The 22,607-nt window shown below is 45.0% G+C and overlaps 1 protein-coding gene across 4 annotated transcripts in view; it reads left to right on the top strand.

Moving 5' to 3' along the window:
• The window catches only part of PRMT8 (protein arginine methyltransferase 8), a 97,950-nt gene that overhangs the window by 64,445 nt on the left and 10,898 nt on the right, over positions 1-22,607 (top strand). For 3 of the 4 annotated variants that reach the window (XM_086714289.1, XM_086714291.1, XM_086714290.1), the window contains 3 exons: positions 8,689-8,831; positions 9,457-9,544; positions 16,796-16,911. In XM_086714289.1, coding sequence (XP_086570415.1) covers positions 8,689-8,831; positions 9,457-9,544; positions 16,796-16,911 — 347 coding nt within the window. The remainder of the gene's footprint in view (positions 1-8,688; positions 8,832-9,456; positions 9,545-16,795; positions 16,912-22,607) is intronic. The other variant, XM_086714292.1, reaches the window with a different exon arrangement.

Below are 22,607 nucleotides of genomic sequence, written 5' to 3'. Positions count from 1 at the left end.
AGCTTGACTGTACAAATGCTTCCATGGAAATGCTTTTGAAATGTTGCAACAGCCAATTGTGTGGGGCTTGGGAGCGTAGGTGCACAGACATAAATAACAACACAGGACATAAAATACCTGCTACCCAGAATCAATCAATCTCTCTCCCCCTCCACCTCCATACAGCTCCTGGGGCTGGATTTATTCACGTGTAGACACACACCTCCACGAAGCCACCTGCAGTGGTCATGCAGCCTTCACATGGCTTCTTCCACATGCATGGCCCACTCACGTGCTCAGAGACTCCTTTTCCCTGCTGCGGAGCTGAGTGCGCTACCAAGATGCTTAGAAAGGTAGATTTGTTTGTGAAGATTGACATAGGAGCTCAGGGATGGATAAAATTTTTATAGCTCTAGAAACAAAAAAGTTATAACCCATTTACTTCTCAGGAAACTCAAGGGAGAAAGTGTATCCCTCCTTTCCTTTCTCTTTTCCTGCCTGTGCACGTCCTAAAGTATTAAGTGTCACAGACGAAGAAACCTGAGCACACAACAGAGTGGCAATGGACAGAGCATGCTCCACAACGTAACAGTAGAGATGGCTCTGTCCCATCGCTTGGACTTTCTGATCCACCACCTGCTGCCCAGAGAGGAGCTATGTCCCCGCACAGCGTGCAGGGCTATTCGGGGATGAGAGACAGTGTTCACAGAGTGACTAATGCCAGGCTTCGTGTGTGGTAGGTGCTCAAACGTTAAGTGTAGGTCCTTTCAGGCTTCATGTTCTACACTTTGCTCTTTCTTGGCCGCACACGCACCCTGAGACTTTTGGAGATGATGCTTCAATCCTCTGCTGCGGCAGGTTTCCTCTGCACCCCGGGGCATGCAGCCTTGGGATGGTTCGCCTGATAGGAACACTGCCACCAGCCACTTGGGATCCATGGTTGTGAGGAGCACTTGTTTCCGGGGGTGGGGGAATCCTCCTCCCTGCAGCCTTGCTGAGGCTCCCTTCCTTTCCTCCGGGCCATGCAGAGTAGGAGCCTCCTGTCATGTGGCAGCCCTTTGTCCACATCCCCCGACGATGATGACACCCTCCCAGATCCTACACTCTTTGCTTGGTTTGAGCCACTGTCTCCCCCTCACACTTGGAGTTGTGCTAAGAAATAAGCCCAACCCGGAGACGGGAGGGACCCAGATGCTGTGCTTCTGACACCATGGTTCCAACTTCCTTCCATTAGCAATTGTGGAAAATGCAATGTCATCTGGTGCTGAGATGGAATCAGCTACAGCCTGTTGTCTGTCCATCCATATCTGTTGACTATCAGAATTACTGCCCAGCTGGAGCTCCTAACCTATGTCTTGAATCCAAACGGAGAATCACACTTCTTATTCATATTAGACTTCCTGTTGGTAGATTTGGTCCTTCCTTACAACTACTCAGGCTTTTGAGAGAGCATGGCTCTTCCAGGGTCATTGTTCTCTGCTTGCTGTTCCCACATTTTTGATGGGTGCCCTGGGGTGAGTGTGGAAGCTCTCGTAGGCTGGTCTGTGTTCAGCTCTTGATCAGTGCCTTTGAATACAGCCAAATAGCCAGTGGCAAATCCATACGATAAGGATGCTGTGGGGGCAAAGCCTTGTCAGAGCTCCTGTTGGAGGTCCCCACATGGTACACTACAGGCAGGGGGGTGAAGAGCACTTACTCTGGAACCGGACTTCCTGGTTCACGCTCAGTGCTGCCCGATTAGCTTGTGATCTTGGATACCCTATTTTTTGTGCCTTAGTTCCCCCATCTGTGAAATGGGAGCAACAACACATCATAGGGTCATTGTGACGATTCCATGTTACTGCACGTAAAACTGTGGCATGCTGAGACAGGCTCCTACAGGCTCCTGAGGGCCAACTGTTAAATTTTCAGTGTATTTGTAGAACAGATGAAGTCACTTTGGTGGCTTGAAATTGGCCACAGTGGGAATATTTACACCACAGAAACAAGCAAATGCTACAAATCAGGGCTACTTTCTCCTGGAGACCCAGTTGTTAAGTATCTACCAACACACCACTGTTAAAACACAATGGTGTCCCATAGGCAGTAAGCAGCCAAGAAATTTAGCATGGTTATTATTATTTCATTTGTTAACTTGACTAATAACTCTGTCAAAAGAAAAAATGAGATTAATCAGATATAATTTTTTTTAATGAACCTGTACTAGTGACTCCTGGCAATTGCTGCTTCCTTTCCTAACTGCTCGTGAAGAAGCCTATTAATAATCTTAGGGCTGGGTTTCACGCCCTTGTTTCTTCAGGCATTGTTGTGCCACACTCCATGCCCTGTACCAGGTGCTGGGAGCCAATGGTGAACCTGACAGACAAGCTTTTTGCTCAGGTGAAGCTCACTTATCTCACGGAGAAGACAGACATAAGCGCAAGTGAACAGACATCATGATAAAATTACAAATGGTGAAAGGTCTTAGAAAGAAACATGATGGAGTCATTGAGAAAAGTGGGGTGCCCACTTCTGACTGGGGGATCGCAATGGCATGATGGAATTGGCTCACAGTTCACACCCCTTGTGAGAGCTGATCCTTCACTTTTCTTCCCAACTGTGCACGGGTGACATCCCAGCGTGAACAACAGAAATCAGCCATGGTGGAAATATTTACACCACCGACACCAGCAGGTGCCTTTTTTCCCCTCCTGGAGCCAGTTTTAGACACTGACCAGCACAGCACTGGAAGTGCGGAAGCTTCTGGATCGAGGGCACTGAGGCACAGACTTGACTAGTGAAGAAGCCACCTGCTGAGTAGACAGACATGTATCACACAGAGGGACCACTGGTGCCAGCTCCCTGAGATGGAAGACATTTTGTGCCTGTAAACTCTAAGTATTGGGTGACAGTGATACCTGGAATGATTTCAGAGTCCCAGAGCCTAGGGAAGGCTTTGCTGCCTTCTACATTCACACTGATTCAAAAACCCTGTCCAGTACCCCTGCCTTCTTAATCCCTACCCTACTTGGCTAAGCCCCCACAATCCTCTGCCTGTGGCCAATGTGTGGGGTATGTACTCAGGCTGTGCCATGCTAGGGATTCTAAGTGGTGGGTGATAGGTTGGGGTGGGGTGAGTCCCAGGATGGTTTTGATTGCCCAAGTATTAGTCCAGCCAGTGCAGGTTGTCTGGGAAGGGAAGGGCTCGGGCCAAAGCTAGCAGGACTTCAGAGCTCTAGCTAAGCAGAGTAGGCCCTCAGTCCTCAAGGGAGCCAGAGCAGGTCAGGACATGAAGCCAGGCAGATTATGCACTAGGGGCAAGGCAGAAGCTCAAGCCCTATGTTCTTGGGTGAATGGGGGGTTATGGAAGAAAGAGGGGTACCATACTGAAGGTTCTACTATATGGAGGCTACATAGCACACATGGCTCATCTATGCCAGCTCCAGTTATGGGATCTGTTTCCTGCAGGGTATTTTCCAAGTTCCACCAGATATTGGGGGTAAAGTTATTGGTGTCTTCTTTCTCCCACCACCACTGGCCCAAGAATGGGGCTTACACTGACTGACCTTGTAAAAGAGGTTTATCCATGCATCTGGACCTTGGAGAAGATGAGGGCAGAAAGCTGAGGCAAGGCTGATACCAGGGAGGTGTCTCAGTTCCACCTCCACCACCCTGATGGCTCAAGATGGTTCTACCTCTCCTCACCCTACTAACCAACCTGACTGGCCTTCAGGAGAAGGATAGGTTAATCCTTGGCCTTCTCAGGTTTCTTTTCTCCCATCATTCCCAAGCAGCTGCTTGGTGTCCACAACAATCCCACGATTGTTGTGGGTAAGTCAAGTATTATATCCACTGGCAGACAAAGGAGGGGAATCTCAGGGAGGCTGGTGACTTGTACCAGGGTTACACAATTGGCCTAGCCTTTGGCTCTACCTTTTGATTTCTCTAAACTCCAGTTCTCTCATTTAGGCAGATGGAATAATAAAACCAACCACACAGGTTCCTGTGAGGGTTATAGAGATAATGTAAGTGAAATCACTCTGCAAGCTGCTATTCAAATGCCAGCAATTTTTTACTATCATAATTAGGACTAGTTTGAGGATCTTTTGTCTTTGAACCCAAATATCCTTTTTTCAAAATTGCTTATTCATCCATTCATTCATTCAGTAATGATTTTTGAATGTTTGTGAGGGGTCAAGTGCTCTGCTAGGTCTCAGAAATAGGAAACTGAAATAGACAATTAAGAAGAGGAGATCGTAGCCTCGAGGTGAATCAGGCCCCCAGAAGCTGTTTGGCAGCTGGCATGGGTGTCGCCAAAATAGGCCTGTGAACAACATGGAAAAGGAGCTGAGGGGCAGCTGGTGTCCATGCTGTGGTGGGGTGGCATCAGAGAGGCTCTACCACCTCAGAGCATGCTCCCTGCCTCACACTCATGACCCTCATGCCCACTCCTCCATTACACAAGATCTGCTCTGGGGAACAGAGGACTGTAAACTGGGGAGACTACTAACTCCAGACCTGTAGGGTCACCTGACTCTGATGGACATGTGGGAGGCCCAAATGAGATCAGGCTGGCCCAATTTGTTTTTTGGTTTTTGGTTTTAGGTTTAATTTTTTAAATTTATTTTTAGTTTTTATTTGAGAGAGAGAGAGAAAGAGAGAGAGAGAGAGAGAGAGAGAGAGAGAGAATCTTAAGCAGGCTCCACTCTTAGCATGGAGCCTAACATGGGGCTCGATCTCATGACCCTGGGACCATGACCTGAGCTGAAATCAAGAGTTGGACACTCAACTGACTGAGCCACCCAGTCACCCCATTTTTTTAAAGTCAAACCAATGACCATGAGTCAGAATGGCTAGATTTCTGTAATGAACACTGAAGATGAAAAGAAAACAAATCCAAAAAAAGAAAAAAATCTGGATGTCTCATTTGCATACTTGAAATTACAGGGGAAGAATCTCCCAATTTAGAGTTTAGAGTTTATTGCTCCCTGTTGTGCACTTAGTTATGATTAATCATTCCAAAATTCACAAGCCATGGTCCTCTTATTTGAACAAACTTTTGATCATCTTTATGGAATAAAAACATAGCTCCAAAGAGTGACCTTAATGCAACCTTGAGTTAACACAGTGTTAGTGATGTGGGGCTCAAATTGGGAGCAGAGTTCTACAGCCCATAGCTGCTCAGAACATGAGAATCAGTGGCTAAGATCCCCTTGAAAAACCTTGACATGTAGAAGGGTTGGATGCCTGCACACTTCTTGGAGCCAACCTGCTGCCATGCACTGGCCAGTAGCCCCTGGTTAGGTGCCATAAAGCCTACCATAAGAGGTAGCATTTTGCAGACTAGGAAATTGAATCTGGGAGTTTAAGTGGTTGCCAGTGGTGACTATAGAAAACAGGAAGAATATCCCTGATGATTCAGCTGGGCAATTATATTTGGGTCCATGGAAACAATGTGGCCTCTTTCTTTAAAAATTGGTCCTAAGGAATTTGTACAAATTCGAGTCAAGCTGGAGGTTGGAGGTACATCTTCTTTATTGGTGTCAGCTACCAGTAAACTTTGCACAATGCCTTTTACATGCTCACACATACTTGAAGAATCAAAGCATTTTGGCACTGCAGAGCATCTTGGGGAATTTTAGGTTCAATCCCCCTCTTTTTTCTTCCTCCAATAAGGAAATCGAGGCCCCAAAGGAGAGGAACTGTTTGATCAAGGTTTGTTTGCTGTCGGCTGGAACAAAAATGAAGTTATCTGTCTCCAGGGTGCCAACATGAGGTTGTGAAAATTGAGCACCCTACAGAAGCACCTGGGCAAGGGCATGAATGTCTGGAATCCAGTCCACAACTGATTGAGGGGAAGCCTACCTTTTTCCTTTCACATAAGGCCCATCTACTCACCAAGCCAAAGTAGGGGCTACATCTGCTCTGAGAAATGTTTGGATGCAGAAGGGTGATGTTAAATGAACAGAGACGCAGACTGTTGATTTTTTAATAGGGTTAATTGATTCCTTCTGCCTTTCTGTGACCCACTCTCATTCTCTCTCCCTCTCCCTCTCTCTCTCTCTCTCGCTCTCTCCCTCTCCCTCTCTCTCTGTCTCTCTCTCTCATCTGTCTATCTGTCTTCCTACCTATCATCTGCTGTACCCATAGTGATCAAGATATAGCAACTAATGGATAGAGCGCTACTGCAGAGAACAGGGACAGCATTCACTCATGCTGGGGGACACCCAAGGAATATTGGGTACATACCAATCTGTCAGACTGGACTATAAATTCTTGTCCATCTCTGCTTCTTGCCATCCTACTAGAGTCCTGTTCATGGAATCATTCTCAGTGAACCATATACTAGGCACTGAGAGTGGAGGCTGTGGTGCAACCACAGGCAGGAGAACACATCTTCCTGAGATACAAGGAGGTCGCGATCTAATGTAAGAGATGGAGCAGACCTATAGCCTCACAGACACATGCAGGCATTAGGGAAGAGCCTGCAAGAAATGTGCAAAGAGAGAAGAAAGGGAAGCCACCTTGAGGGCATCACAGTAAATGAAATAAGTCAGATAGAGAAAGATAAATACTGTATGATTTCACTAGTAAGTGGAATTTAAAAAACAAAACAAAACCCAGACTCATAGATACAAAGAACAGATTGGTGGTTGCCAGAGGTACGGTAGGGGGTGGTGGGGGAATGGGTGAGGGGGATTAAGAGGTACAAACTTCCAGTTATAAAATAAATAAGTCATGGAGATGTAATGTACTGTATGAGGAATATAGACAATAATCTGTATCAACTTTGTATGGTGACAGATAGTAACTACACTTATGGTGGTGATCAGTTTGCAATGTCAAATCACGGTGCTGTGTGCATGAAATTAATATCATATGATATGTCAGCTATTCTTCAACAACAACAAATTTGCAAAAGTAAGACAAACCAGGCTTTGCACTCAAATAATGAGGCAGGTGGGTCAGGCATGTATTTGTCAGTTCTTTTTCAGAATGAGAAATAAGTTAGGCACTCGATTTACATTTTCAAAAATCCCTTACTTTGTCCCTGTGTGAATCCTCTTGGTTCATCCTGCATCCTGCTTTTGCTTGAGCTCCTGCTCTTAAGTTGTGGAGCCCCCAGAGAAGCAGAGCTTTGATGTCTCCTCTTCCTACCCCTTCTGAACATTTTGGAAGTGACTAGGCCTTCCTTAGGGGTAGGGCTCATGAGCAGCAGCCAAGAAAGCCACACAAGCTGGGGGCCTCACTTTAGAGTGATCAGGGCCACGTGCTCGCTTCGGCAGCACATATACTAGAGTGATCAGGGCCAATATGCTTCTGCAAAGTGTCTGACTCCTTACAGAGGAGGCCTTATCTGATTAAGCCCTGATTAAATGCCAGATATCAAAGAGCAAATCATCATTAGAGGCTACTAATGGGCATTCCATCACCTGTGTTTTCAATGTGAAGACATGAAGCAAAACCAGTGACCTGTGTGCCCTTTGTCATGCAGCAACCTCTAATCCAAATTAATTTTAATGAAGCTTAGATTCAGGAAAGATCTGTTCTCTTTGTGTGTATGTATGTGTTTTTTCCCACTCTTGAGTACAAGCTATTGTTCAATTTTCCCAGCAAAGCTCAGGCATGGTGTGATTTTTCAGAAGATGGTGCAGAAAGAGAATTTCAGAGCATGAATATGTGTATCCTTTCAGAGGAAATGTTCAGATGGAATCAGCCAATCAATACATCACCCTGTCAATTTCACAGCAACATCTAAGATAGTATTTGCTATGATCTTTACGGCAACAAATGTAAAAAGAGACTCCAAAATTATGTGTACGACTGTGTCAAATGATCAAAACCCCAAATAAGAAGTTTCCCCTGCCACAGAAGGATAGAAAGGTCTTGGAAGTGACTTATGAGCAGAGGCCACTAAGAGCAGGAGAGTGTTCCCAACCTTATCCCATTCACTTCTCTATCAGCTGGTCAGCAAGGCGGGGGAATGTCAGATGATGTCTACCTTCTGTTGAGCCCTGGCTAAGAACCTGGCACTTCACATTTGCTGTTTCATCAGATCAGTTCAACTACCCACTCAGTAGATACTATTCTCCCTGCTTATTCTCTGGGGAATCAGAGTTCAGTTAGGTCAAGTAACCTTTGGAAAGTCCTATAGTTAATAATGAGAAGATCAGGATTTAAACTCCCGACTACAGAGCCCATGCTCTTGTCAAGACACAAAGTTGCCTTCCTCATGAACCCACTGGGAGATGAGCCCTGGATGTGAACAGATGCAAGAGCAATAGGTATCCTTGCCCTTTGGATTTGAACCATCATGGCAGCCTAAAATGGGATGGGCACCATGATCAGAGTGTTAGAGTTATAGCATATCAGACCTGGTCTCTACTTCCACAGCCACCATTTAACATCTCTAAGCTTCAGTTCTGAATGAGAATAATAATAACGCGTTTACTTCTAGAGTTGCTGGGAAGACCACATTATAGGGTGTATATCACAAGCTTGGCACAGGGCCAGACGCATAATGACTGCTCAGTAGATTTTAGGAAGAAAACACACAAGTAGTTTGCAGTTCTTTTTGTATAACTAGCTTGGTGAGGGATGAGGTATGTCACATCTTAAAAGCAGAATCAGAACAGGGATAAAACCTGTAGCTCTGGCCCTGATGTGGGATGCTCATGGTTCCAGGCTAGGGTCCCTGCAAAGTGTGGCCGTGGGGTTCATATTTTCCAGTCATCACCATATTTAAGGGTAAAGTGGAAGAGGTGGAGCTGCCTGTGGAGAAGGTAGACATCATCATCAGCGAGTGGATGGGCTACTGTCTGTTCTATGAGTCAATGCTCAACACGGTGATCTTTGCCAGGGACAAGTGGCTGGTAAGTGTCCTGCATGCTGTCCCCTTGTTGGTCTGCTGGCTGTCCTGCTGCTCTACCCTTGGCCGACAGTCTAGGAAGAACATGAGTACTCCAGAGAGAGGTTGAGCTAAAAGGTCACCTCCTCCAGAACCCTCTCTTTAAACCAGATCTGCTTTAGAGGACAGAATGATGGTACCTGGGTCCAACATATCTATCACATTATTCTGTAGGTCTATCCTTGGCCTCTTTGGTCATAAACAACACCCATTCTCTGTTGTCAAGACAAAAATCTATTCTGATCAACAGGTGCTTAGGACTTATTTGGCTGCCAGGGAGCTGAGCATGCTTATGACCTTGGCTTCTCTGGGCTAAAGGTTATAACATCTTTTGCTGTTCCTCATAGACTAACATTTTCCCCAGTTCATTTGTTCTATTAACTCTACCTAAGTCCCTCAAATTCTCCTAGTTCCCAAAGAAAAACTGAGCATTGTCATCCTAACCCTAACCCTGGCCAAGGTGACAGTCTGCTGAATGAGAAATGCTGGCAAGGGGATGCCTGTCTGGTGACTCTATGTGCAGTTCAAAATGTGATGTCTTTGTCAGGTGAATAGATTACGAGACCCATTTCCCCACAATTCATCAACAGAAACCTGGAGGGCTTATGTTTCCAGACCGGGCAGCATTGTACGTGGTAGCAATTGAAGACAGACAGTACAAGGACTTCAAAATCCACTGTAAGTCACCTTTTAAGTTTTCATTGGATATTTTTTTTTGTACATTTGGGGTTGGAGACACTTCATTGGCCCTGAGATGAGCATCTGATCTCATGAATATAGCTGCTATGCCTATGGAGAGTTTACCTGTGACTTATTCTGGATTCTTCTCTCTAAATGTTTTCTTCTAGTCCCAAGGGTGGGAGGTCTACAGAGAGAAAATAAGCAATACAGCTGGTATAAGATACATATCCTGGACTGAGAGAATGAATGCAATGTGAATGAAAAATGAATCGAAGCAGCTGAAGCTGATTTTTGCAGAGCACATCAGGCCAGCTGGCTGGGATCCTGTGGAGGTTCAGTTATCTCAAAAGTCCACCACAGAGGGTCAGAAATGGCAGATTCCTAGCCAGGTCGACCATTCTCAATCCTGTCTCCATGCTACTCAAATTCTTCTTTGAGGTTCTTTTGGGGGAATGGACAGCAGTGGGGGTGGGGAGAGATGGAGACTGTGTGTGTGCACATGGGTACATGCATATGTGTGTGTGCATGTTGGGCGTCTCATATCCAAACCTATATTTATACTGCTTTATCACCTGAAACCTTGTTCTCTTAGGGAAAAAAAGCAAGCAAACAAAAAAACAAACAACCTCTCCAATGTTTTATCTGGTCCAAAAGGGATGCTTTGTTCTTTTCAATTTAGAGGGTAGCATTTCTTGGTGACACAAGTTAGGTCTTCAAGCTTATTCCAAATGTGTTTTTGTAAGTTAGAAATGGCCATGTCTCCTCAACCAGAGCTAAACATGACAAAGGAGTAAAGAACCCCTCACACAGGCAAGCACGTGCATGATCCAACCCCAAGCATGAGGCAGAAACTCCACACAGTGATGGAGTCAGTAGACCTGCGGTTCCTACCCCTGCAGTGGACAAACCCTCCTTGGCAAGATTACCATGGAAGGGTTCACAGACTGAACATATGCTCAACGCCTTCTGCCCTGGGAGGCAGAGACTCCAGAGTTTGACAGAGTACTGCTCCATTGATTCACACAATTGCCATCTAAGTATTGCTAGTGCCCAACAATACCTCAGCTGGACTGTGCTATGGAATGTGAATATTTGTGTGTGTATGTTCAAACCCTTCTGGAAATATAACATCAAAACACAGATCACATTTGATGATAATATAACATCAGAGCCAGATCCAGGAGAAGACAGTAATGGGACAGTTATTTGAAGCTCTATGGCCTCTGTCTTCAGCCAGTCTGGTGTCATTTCTAACATTTGATGAGCAATGAGAGGGAGGGTGGCCTAGGTTAGATGATCATGATTCAAAGACTGTCAACCCTGGGTTCAAATCCTACCTGGATGACTGGAAACAAATTCTCTAACCCCTTTGACCTCAGAGATTATATTGCCAATCCCATACACTAGCACCATGAGGATTAAGTGAGATGATGTATATCAAAGGATGTGACAGTTCCTGGTGGTATATGGCACCAGACTGGACCTAGGTTCTGAACATGTCACTAAGCCCCTTCTTGTTTGTAGCTCTGGCAAGCGAGACTGACTGCCAAGCTTGTTGGCCTCTGGTGCCTCACAATGTAGGACAGGTGTGCTCTCACAGTAGATTGCAGAAACAACTCAACAGTGAACGTTGATCAAATGCATGTAAAATAGGGCATATTTTGCCCTGGAGCTGCATTATAATGCAGCTTTTGGAGTTCTTGCTGTGTAACTATACTGAATAGTGTTTTGAGGAGAAACTTCAGGTGCATTCTTCATTCTTATGTGTAAATATTTATTGAGTCCTGACCCAGGGCACAGCTCTTTAAGGAACTTTTTCATGGTTTAAAAGCAAACATACCTTGCCCTCTTCCTTCCCCTGGATTGTGTTTGGGAACCTGTGGCATATGCATGTTGTAATGAGCCAGCTGGAGCTGGAGAGGACCCTGGGCAGACCCTGGGAGGTGCAAGAGGGCAATTGCTGCCACTCAGATGCTAGTCCAGGACTGGAGATCATGTGATTTAATCTCACACTGCTCACTTCAATTTTCATAGCTTCTGGGAATGGAAAAAAAAATTACATCAGCCTCCTTTTTTCCCATAAAATGTTTGCTCTGGAGTCTTCTATCCAACCTCTGCCCCTCCAAAAAACCTCAACCCCCCCCAAATAAAAATCATACATACATTTAAAATTTAAAACACTGTGAAGTTTTCCATTTAAAAATTTTTTAATGATATGTTTTTGTTTTTAGTAAAGGAAGTGAGCCCGTTTAGAAATCTGTTTCAAATAAACAGAGATTTTGGTTACTCTGAGTTCTAAAGCAAAAGTAAAGCATAAAGGTTGCTGGTTGCTAAGGGAACAATTGTAAGCAAATTTCAAGAACCAGCTAAAAAAGAAAAATCTTAAAGTGGGGCAGGAGAATGAGACCAGCCTAGACCCTTTCATAAAGTAAATTGTTACAAAACAGCTTCCTCCTTGCCCCTCCCTTTCCCTTCTCCCCTCTTCCCCTCCTTCCCTCCCCTATCCCCTATTCCCTCCCCTCTCCTTTCTTCTCTCCTTTCCTTTCTCAACCACATGCAACATGGAAACACAAGAATGAGTGAAACACAGAAGTTGCCTTCAATATGCTCATCAACTGCTAGAGAACACACAAAAAGAGAAGTGAATGATTGGCATGTACTAGACTCACAGTACATATTTTGTTGAGTGAATGAATGAACAAATAAAGGAATGAAAATAAATAGTAAAGGAATGTTCAAGGTGTAGTGTTTAACCCCAAGAGAGGAGCAACCTTTATTTATTTATTTTTACATTTCTGCTATCGAGATTTATAGAATCTTAAAACTGGAAGGAAATGTGGTCAGTGTTGTATTTGATTTCTTAGCCAATACATGAACCTCACCCAATACGTGAATCTACAACCTACTGAGAGTCGGAGACATGGGGACCAGCTTTCTGGCTCATGAGAAGACGAAAAGGAAGGCCTCCTATGGAGTCAGTGGTGCCTGCTACTGGAGGGTTGAAAGGCAGGACCACTTGGAGGACTCAGTTGCTTTCCATGGGGTTCTTTTCCAACTTCAGCCCCAACATCCAGAGTTCTATCCTCTGGCTGTCTCTGATTTTATAGAAGGAGTTGATTCCATTCTTGAGAGACTGAAATGTATGAAAGTTTTCCCTTCTGTCTAGAAGAGAAACTGTAATTAGCACCTGGTGGCACTTGCTCTATTTTTTTTTTTTTTATCTCTGAGCACATTCTGAGGCAGCCCCATTAGCTCTAGCAGAGAAACTCAAGTCGTGGGGCCAGGGTGGGAAAGGAGGATGTAGCTACAGCTCTCTCCAATGAAATGTAAAATGTGTTCTCTAGTGCTTCATATTTCTTTTTCTGCAAATTGCTTTTGAGATTTTCTCTTTATTTTGATACTCATCAGGTTGACTTTGATGTGTCTATGTGAGTTTTTCTTTGTATTTATCCCACTTGGGATTCTATAGCGTTCTTGGATTGGTGGGCTGATGATTTCATTCATTTAGGAAAATTTTCAGTCATTATCTCTTCAAATATTTTTTTCTGCCTGATTTCTCTTTCTCTTCTTCGGGGAGTCCAATTACACATATATCAGATACTGTTTGATATTGCCCCATGGATCTTGGGTGTTATATATGTTTTTTTTTCTTTTATTTTTCTCTTTGTATTTAAGTTTGGGTAATTTTTATTGACCTATTTTGAGGTTTATTCATTATTTCCTCTGATGTCTGCATTCTGTTAGTAAGCACATTGAAAGAATTCTTCTTCTCTGATATGTGATTTTCATTTCTAACATTTCCATCAGCTCATTTTTAGTTTCTGTCTCACCAGTGAAATTCTCCATCTGTTCATGCATGTTTTTCCATTAGATTCTTTAACATACTTATTATAGGTACTTTAAAGTCTCCATTGGATAATTCCAATATCTGGGCTGTCTCTAAGTCTGGTTCTGTTGACTGTTATTTTCTTCTGATTATGGGTCATATTTTTTTCCTTTATCATTCACCTTGTAATTTTTTTCTTAATGCTGGGCATTGTCATTAAAGGCACAATAGAGACAGATGCACAGCATTTATGCCCAGAAAAGAGTATGCTTTTTCCTCTGTCAGGCTGTTAAAGTGGAAATTTGAGTCAATCTAGTCTGTAATGATGATAGGTCTGGGCTTTGTTGTTGCCTTAATTGCATTAATTATACCACAGGGCAGTCCTTTTCAAGAGTTTGGTTTTTAATCCATTAACAAAAGTTCACAGGTCTTTCTGATGTTATTTTTTTCAATTTAAATAAGAAAATTATTAACAATATTTTTGGGTAGACAATAGCCCTCACTCCACATACACTCAGGCAATAGACAAGAAATTGCAGCAAAAAACAAACCTATTTGATTTGTTGTTGTCCCATCCCTGAGCCACATATATTAAAGGAGCTAGTGGGAAATGAACGGTTAGCAGAAAGAAGAGAAAACTAATCTAATGTCCTGGGTGAACTTTCTCCTGAATAGTTGAAGACAGGGTAGTTTAGCTGGGGAGAAAAATAGGAATTAACCTCTGAAAAAGTAACTAAAACACTGGGCATTGCAAAGCAATGTAGACATTAAATATTTGAGAATTAAATTTAATTTAAAAAGCATTATCTGTGCACTTGTATTGTGCTAGATGCTGGCCTATAGGTGTTGAGAATATAGAAGTAGTCCCATTGTTGGGAGTGGTTAGGAAAGGTTTCACAAAAGCATAAGACATTAAGCTCATCATTTCACAACTGCATGGGCCTTTAAAGATCATCTAACACAAAGTTTTTCACACTCTGGTTGGAATTACCTATATAGATTTGTAAAATCCCAGCTTCCTCGATGCCAAATCTGGAGATTCTGATTCAGTAGGTCTGGTTTGGGCCCAGGAATTTGTATTTTTAAAAAGTGTACCAGATGATTTTGGAGCACAGAAGCACTGAACCAAACTCCTCACTTTTACAAGCAAGCCTAGATAAAAGGATTGATCTGTCCATGGTCACACAGCTGAGATGGTCGCAAAGCCCAGAGCTCAAGCCACATAATGATAACAACTATTATGTATCAGCAGCTTTCTATGTGCCAGACATTGTCTTATGCACTTTGCATATATTATCACATTTAAACCTCATAACAACCAAATAGAGTCATTGTAATTATATAATAATCTCTATTTTAAAGAAGAAACCAACTCTTTGAGAGGTAAATTTTCGCTGAGATTACATAGTAAATATATGGCAGAGCCTCGATTTGAACTCTGAAGCTTAGGCCTTTAACCATTATGCACAGAGACTTCTTGGATATTTGCCCAACAGTTGCCCTACACCTCAGCTTAAGGCAGGGCTGAGAGAGGAAGGAGCAGGAACACGGCAGCAGGTTCCTTAAGGAAGGATTTTACATGAAGGCAGCGTGTTTAGTGTAAATGTTTTGTCTGGAGAGAGGACAGATAGCTATTTCCAGAATCTAGAAGGGGGTCTTCTCTGAAACATGTCCCATTGCCAACCAAACAGTTTCCTTCTCCAAAAGTAAATTCCAACTGGGAATTTGGCACCAACCTTAGGTGATTTAATGGTATATGACTGACATCTTATCCTCAAGCCAGAATTCACAAGGGCTTGTCCTCTGGGAGATGATTATTTTCTCTGCCTCTTCTCCCTGAGGAAGGTCTTTGTGTGCCTTAGAAAAGAGTCAAAGAGGCACAGCTGACCGTCCCCACCTCCCTCTTCACACACCTCCTCTCCTAAACATACAGAAACATAGTTCCCTAAGGTAACATTTATTTGATGCACATTTTAAAAGGAAACTTAATCCCGTAAGATTTTGAGAAAAGCATCTTTACTTTGATGCATTTCTAGACTCATCTGAATAAACAGACAAATGAAATTCAGCTGCTCAGTAACTAAAATCTCTGCTTAGGCCACCCTCTGCAGTACAAGGAAAGGAAATTGCATTCCTGGTTGCTGTCACAACTGGGTCATTGCAGCTGAAGAGTCAGGGGAGAAGCTGGGGTGAGCCTTAGCTCCACCATCTCTCTGAGTGTGATCTTGGCCCAGATACTCTGTGTGAGCCAGATGCCAACTTCTCCCAGCCTGTTTCCTTGACTGTCAGATAGAAGTATCCCCTTGAGGTTGCTGGGTATATTAAATGAAGAGTCTAGGGGTGCCTGGGTGATTCAGTCAGTTAAGTGTCTGACTCTTGATTTTGCCTCGGGTCATGATCTCAAGGTTCATGAGATGGAGCCCCACTTTGGGCTCTGCACTGACAATGTGGAGCCTGCTTGGGATTTCTTTCTCTCTCCCCCTCTCTCTCCCCCTCTGCCCGCTTGCATTTTCTCTCTCAAAATAAGTAAATAAACATAAAAAAATGAAGAGTCTAGCCTGAGCTAGGTGGCCATTCAATGGTAGCAATGATTATCACCATTTAAGGATGATCTTAGGCCATTAGATGTGCATTCATTTACTCACCAACCCTGCACCCTACATCTTTCTCCCTCTCAAAGCACCTTATGAGCAGCTACAAGGGGCCAATGAGCACCACTGGGATGGTTGTGCACTACTTGGGGCTTATTTCTTATGGGATGGATTCCTAGTGAGTGCATCATGGCATATGAAAAAGGCAAAGACGTTCATGGACCCACTCTCCCCTTTCATTTTTCAGTTGAGAAAACTGAGGTTCAGAGAGGTTAGGGAATTAGCCCAAGGCCCTGGCCAGTAAGTGGTGGTGCTGGGATTCAAACTAGCCTATACCATTTTAAGAGCCCATGTTTCTTCATGCTTTGTTAAAGGTTCGGTGGGTGAGGTCAGGAGAAGGGACAAAGATGGGTCTTCTAAGTATGCAGAACGGCTTGAACAAAGGCACCAAGATAGAAACGTCAATGGCAAATAAGACTTTGTAGGAGACTCTTTTGGCTCAGAGGGAGGGACAGGAAAGTAGACATAGGAAGAGTCAGGCAATTTGGATTCTGGTCTTGGCCTGTGGAAGACTAGCTTCCTGTGATATTCTAGCTGTGTGGCCATAGAGAAGTTTCTCAGCCCCTCTGATCTTTAGTTTTCCTAACCATCAAGTGAGATCTGTACATACTGCCAAGCTCTCCACCCAGACAAGCAATTTTTCTATTCTGATGCAGGGAACATGAGCTGTCCCTTGCTCTCTTGGGCATGCTGTGCTCTAGTATTCAGGAGAGCTGGGAATACTTCTGGAGGTCCTGCTGCTGGCCCTCATGTCTCACTCTGTTTTCACAGGGTGGGAGAATGTCTATGGCTTTGATATGACCTGTATCCGGGATGTCGCCATGAAGGAGCCCCTGGTGGACATCGTGGATCCAAAGCAAGTGGTGACCAATGCCTGTTTAATAAAGGTCTGCAGACTCATTCTGCTTGGGCCCAAGCATGCTGGGAATCCAGCTGTGCCACCCTGGAAAGCTGTGGGCCTTAAGTAAAGGCAATACCAGCTCCTGCACACCCCCTGCCTGGTGAGGCAAGGCCACCTTGGCTGGAGCCTCTGGCATCCCAACATTACGGCCTGTCACAAGAAGGTGCTCACACTGAGCAGAGCCAGAGAGAGAGCCACTGGACTCCACGGTGGCACAGCTGAGGGGAAGGAATCAGTTTATATCCTTTATGATGCAAGTGGAAGGGTGTGGGGGAGGGAGCATCAAAGGAGAGGCAGGAGGGTATGCTCAGGTTTGGGGAAGCTACTCCATTCACAGGTGGATGGCCCTCTTAGGAAAGAAATCCAATACCTAAATCTGCTGTAATCTTCATTATACTCCCACCTCCGAGTCTACATGTGACCCAGACAGACAGAGCTACTCAACCTCCTTCCTGAGTAGTCTTGTTTGTACAGGCTCTAACAGCTTTTCTTACAAGGCTTTCTTCAGTGCATATGATGAGCAGCTGGTCAGCATCCTCAGCACACCGATCCTTAGTGCATTCTTATGATTAAATATTCAAATGTATCAAACTTGATAGAGTAAAACCAAAAGCTCCCCTTGACCTCTCCTCCTTCTCAACCCCATGCACTTCTTGGAGGTAATATTGTTTACACATTGTATTGACATTTCCAGCCCCTTTTCTAAGTATTTGCATTTATATATGCTAATATATTATGTTGAACCATATAAATGACTATTTGTTTTTTAAAATCTAGAAAGACATCACTTTCATATGGTTGAAGTTAACTTTTTCGTTTAAAAATCTGGGTTCGTTCTGTAAAACATACTTGCCTGCTCTGGTCCTGTACATGTCACTTCCTGTCTGGGAGTACTGAGCTGGAGACCTGCAGCATTTTCAATGGATAAAGGGGAAGAGTATAGGGCCACTGGGGATGAGGAGAGGTTTCTGAAGTTCTGATGTAAACCACTGCTTTGCCAAGGGAGAACTGTCCTTTGTGCCTGGGCGCAGTCTTCCTAAGAAGAACCATAACTCCTGGTCCATAGTGTCACTGTGGCATTTAGAAGGGACCTCTGAGGACAAATAAAACTAGATGAGCCTCACACAGATGAGACTCATCAGATGCTGCCTCCCTCTTGTAACATCCTGCCTAGGAGGTGTGGCTGGGAACTAAGTCTTGGGCCCTCTGTTGATGGTGTTCTCACTACTTCTTAACTTGGTCCGTTCCAAGTCCGGGCAGGGTTGATTGCAAGCAAACGTGTTCTTGTAGTTATTTCCTACCAGCCCCTCTGTCCCTGAAGCCTCTCCCTCTCCCTGCCCCAATGAAGAAGCAGGAAAGTGAACCCCCAAATAAGCCCACCCATAGCACAAAACATTTTTGTAAGTACTGTAGAATAGATAGAAATCTACTGGTGCAACTGAATTTGCCCAAATGACATGTAGCAGTTATATGTAACCATTAGGCACCTGCATGTAATGGAATCAGCTTGAAGATATAATTCCTTTACTGTGCTTGGGCCCCAGGTTGCTTTCTGCCTTTGGTGGGGTGGGATGGGTGTGGACACTGTGCTTCTGTAGGTCACAGGCACATGATGCTTCACCCCCACCCCACCTCCAAGGCCACTCTGCCTTCCCACCACCTTCTCCCCTCTCCTAGTAAGACTCTTTCACCTGGTTATACCTAAGTGCAGCCAGAGACAAAGTAAACAAACTCGGTGAGGGCATTATACACACTCCTGTAAACTCCTTGTGGCTATGAGTGTGTGTCGAGCCTGGAGCTCTGTGCTGAGGTCCTGCCCCATCCCCATGCAGTAACCTTCCTTCCTCTCTTTTCTGAGAAGGATAAGAGTTGTCTGTGTTTTCTTCTGCAACCAAGAGAGCCCCTCCGTCAGCTTTCTTGCTAATGTGCTAAGCAACATTTTGTCAAGCCTGTTGGGAAAACACTTGCCCTTCTTCACACACTTAATTGCTGTTTTCATCGCTATTAACGTTTTAGAGTGTAACACTTTATTATAATTAAGACTCTGTTTTGGCCAGACCTCCGCTCTGAGACATCCATTTGTAACATTATTTAGTGGTGGGGATAATGGCGGCCAGGGGCTCTTCTCAGTAGTTGGTACCTATGGAGCTTTCATGGGGGTTGCTGGAGGCCAAGTCCTCCTGGGGTGTCAGAGATACTGCTGCAGCAGGAAGACAGAAACCTTCCAGCATGGGGCTCTGGGATCTAGGAAGCCAGAGTAACCAGGTTTGGCTCTGTAGGCTTTGGTTATGATAGGAGGGTGGGCCTGAGCCCAGAGGGGCCTCTGTGCCTCCAAAGCCCAGAGCAGCTGGCCACCTTTGCAGATGGCCCTGCCCCCATTCCAAAAGACCAACTGCCTCCATTGTCTTCATTTTATTTTTTAATTTTTTTTTTAAATTTTTTTTCAACGTTTTTATTTATTTTTGGGACAGAGAGAGACAGAGCATGAACGGGGGAGGGGCAGAGAGAGAGAGGGAGACACAGAATCGGAAACAGGCTCCAGGCTCTGAGCCATCCGCCCAGAGCCTGACGCGGGGCTCGAACTCGCGGACCGCGAGATCGTGACCTGGCTGAAGTCGGACGCTTAACCGACTGCGCCACCCAGGCGCCCCTCCATTGTCTTCATTTTAATGTATAGCTTCATTACTTCTGTCTTGAAGGCTTTTGTTCCTTCAGAAGCCCCTATTAAGATGCAAATGTCTGTAGGACCTAGTGAACACTGTCAGCTAACACAGGATAGCTGACAGTGGTTGATGCATGTCTGAGAGCAGGACCCTGTGGAGGTGGAATTCCTGATCCACGGGTGTGGTGTGTGTGTGTGTGTGTGTGTGTGTGTGTGTGTGTGTGTGTGCCCCGAAAGTGGTGAAGAAGTGAGAGAGTTGACAAGAGAAAGGAGCCTGGTCCAAATGTGTCACAGAGCCTACTTCCCAGGTCTTCCCATAAAAAGTCATGGAAGGGTTTGGATTCAGGGAGCAGCACAGTCTGAATGGATCTGAGAGATTAGTGGGTTGCTTTAGAGGAAAGGTCTGGGATGGGGTTTGGGGGAGGTAGGCAGGAACATTGTCAAGCAGGGAGACCTGTAAGGAGAAGACTGAGAGGTGTCAGGTGCTAGGTTACACAGCATGGGTACACAGACCAATAATGGGCATCCCCTGCTCTGGCTCCAGTCTCATGGTAGGGGCCAGGCTGCTGAGATGAGCCAGAAGTACAGCGGAAAGGCCAGGCTAGGCTGGAGGCAGGGGACCAAGAGAGAAAGATAACAAGAACCTTGGAAAGAGCCTGGAGCCTGGCTGTCTGGCCCTGGCTAAGAAAGAGATGGTAGTCCATGAGTGCAGGTACCATGAGCCTGGTGGACTGTGCTGATGCCAGTAACAAAGATACAGTTAATCACGTTTTGCTCTGAGTTGTTGAGCTGGAAAGAACTGTGGATAATACGTGACCAGAGGGATAATGAATGTCATGACTAACAGGTGCTGGGTTTAAAAAGGAGCAATGACCCAAACTTAACAGGATGACATATGATGGATGACCCTACACTCGGTTCCCAGGACAAAAGGAAAAAAGGAACATGAGCAGGATGCGGTGGGGGGAGGTGGCTTGGCCAGAGTGAAGTCTGAGCCAGCAGTGTGGTCTTTGAGATCAGACGCTGCTAGAAGTATGTCCCAAACAAGAAGGGTGACAGAGTCAGAAATCATGACTCATGCAAAGTGAATAAAAAAGAAGACACAGTTTATGCTGGAGAAGAAAATGTTCAGGGGGCCCATGTGAGCTAGAATAGACATTTGACTTATTCCATGGGTGGAAGTTACAGAGACTGGTGTGTACTCTCCTTACTCATTTAGAAGAGGGAGCTGTGCATTGGAGGTGTCAGGAAATGGAATCAGCTGCCTGGCAGGTAGTGAATACATCATCCATGAAGGTGTCCAAGCAAGCATCAGAGGGCCACTTCCCAGGAATGCTACCACAAAGGGGCTCTTGCACTGAATGAAGGGAGACTGGCTTTCTAATCCCATCAAATTCTACATGCTCAACCCAGGGCTTCCCATCCCATTAATTCTTGTTCCCCATCCTTGGTTCCAGAAGCACAGCAAAATTGATGAGGTGACATCACTGAGGAGCTCCCCATCCCCCTAAATTTGCATTCCACTGTCTTCCCAACTAATAGGTCAGAGCTTCAGCTTCCCTCAGAGGATGTGATGGCTGCACAACCCAGACCACAATAGGACTCTTATCTGACCTTCTCCCTTGACTGCACCTCCTCCTTTGTCCACCCCCTTGGAGGCAGGACTTCTCTTTGAGGGCCTTGGGATGCTTTGCATCTGCCTTTCCTTTATTTATCCTAGAAATATATAGAGATAAAAACCATTTCTACTACATCACTCTGTGTCTTCCCTGCTCTTGTTTTCCCACCTTCAGACCCCTCTTCTAATTATCCCCAATGTATTCTATCATCTGGGTCTCAGGAGAGCCCCTTGGAACCAGTCCAGGCACACAGATATCTTTCTGGTTCTTACAAAGTCTTCAGGACAGAGGTCCTTGCTACACACCCCCGACAATGGGAAGCTTCCTTAGACCTCTGAAAGCTGTCTGGATGCCTCTAGGGCCCTTGGAAGGTTGGACCTGTCTCATCGGAGCCAGCAAATAGCAGGTCAGCATCCTTCACACAGAAAAGAACAGCATATTGCAAACTGTCTTTCATTATACTTGCTCCCCACGCAACATTGATTTTCAGCCACTTCCCAGCTGAAATTGTTAGAATTATTAGTTCTTTGTGCTCTCCATTTCCTGGCCAGAACTGAAAAATTCTTACCTCTTATTGTTTCCTTTTCTTTCTTCCTTCTTCTCCCTCCCTCTCTCTCCTTCTCTCTTTCTTTCTTCCTTCCTTTCCTTCCTTCCTACCATCCTTCCTACATTCCTTCCTTCCTTCTTTCCTTCCTTCCTGCCTCCCTCCCTTCCTTCCTCCCTCCTTCCCCCTCCCTCTCTCCTTCTCTCTTTCCCTTTCTCTCTCTCTACCTCCCTCCCTCCCTTCCTTCTTGCCTTCCTTCCTTCCTCCCTCCCTCTCCCCTTCCTTCCTTCCTTCCTTCCTTCCTTCCTTCCTTCCTTCCTTCCTTCCTTTCAGGTTTGGTGTAGATGGTCAGCAGGGCTCCCCTTAGTTTAGTCTGTGACTGTGGGTGGGCTCAGTTCGTCACTCCTAAGATAATACTTGGTATCTCCTGTTGCTGGGAACTTGAATATCAAAAAATTGGGAAATGACTAATCTGGTTCACTGATATCACTGGGAGGGTTTGATAAAGTACAAATTGCTGTTTTGATCCCATAGGTTTGAGATGCCCTCCCGACCCCACCCATACAGAATTTGCACCCAGGTGATGCTAATGCCCATCATCTGGGACCGCACTTTGAGAACAACTAGATGAGCAGAGCAGTGCTGAGGTGGACTGCTCTGAGGCTGTTCAGATTGGGTTCAGGAATGTTCTGTCTCATTAATCCTCTCCCTTTTCCACCCTCTGCTCCATAAGCCCCCATCCCCAGCAGATTTACCTTCCTAATTCTGTTGCCCTCACATTCTGATTCAAATGTGTTTGCACCATTGCCTGAGCATACCCCACCCTAAGAAAGGATGGATGAGGTCATTGGGAGGTG

This window comes from Puma concolor, chromosome B4, assembly GCF_028749965.1.
Source record: "Puma concolor isolate L17-30 chromosome B4, mPumCon1.1.hap2, whole genome shotgun sequence".
NCBI classification, from domain to species: Eukaryota; Metazoa; Chordata; class Mammalia; order Carnivora; family Felidae; genus Puma; species Puma concolor.
Note: the sequence above shows the minus strand (reverse complement) of the source record. Positions and strands in the feature narration are given on the sequence as shown.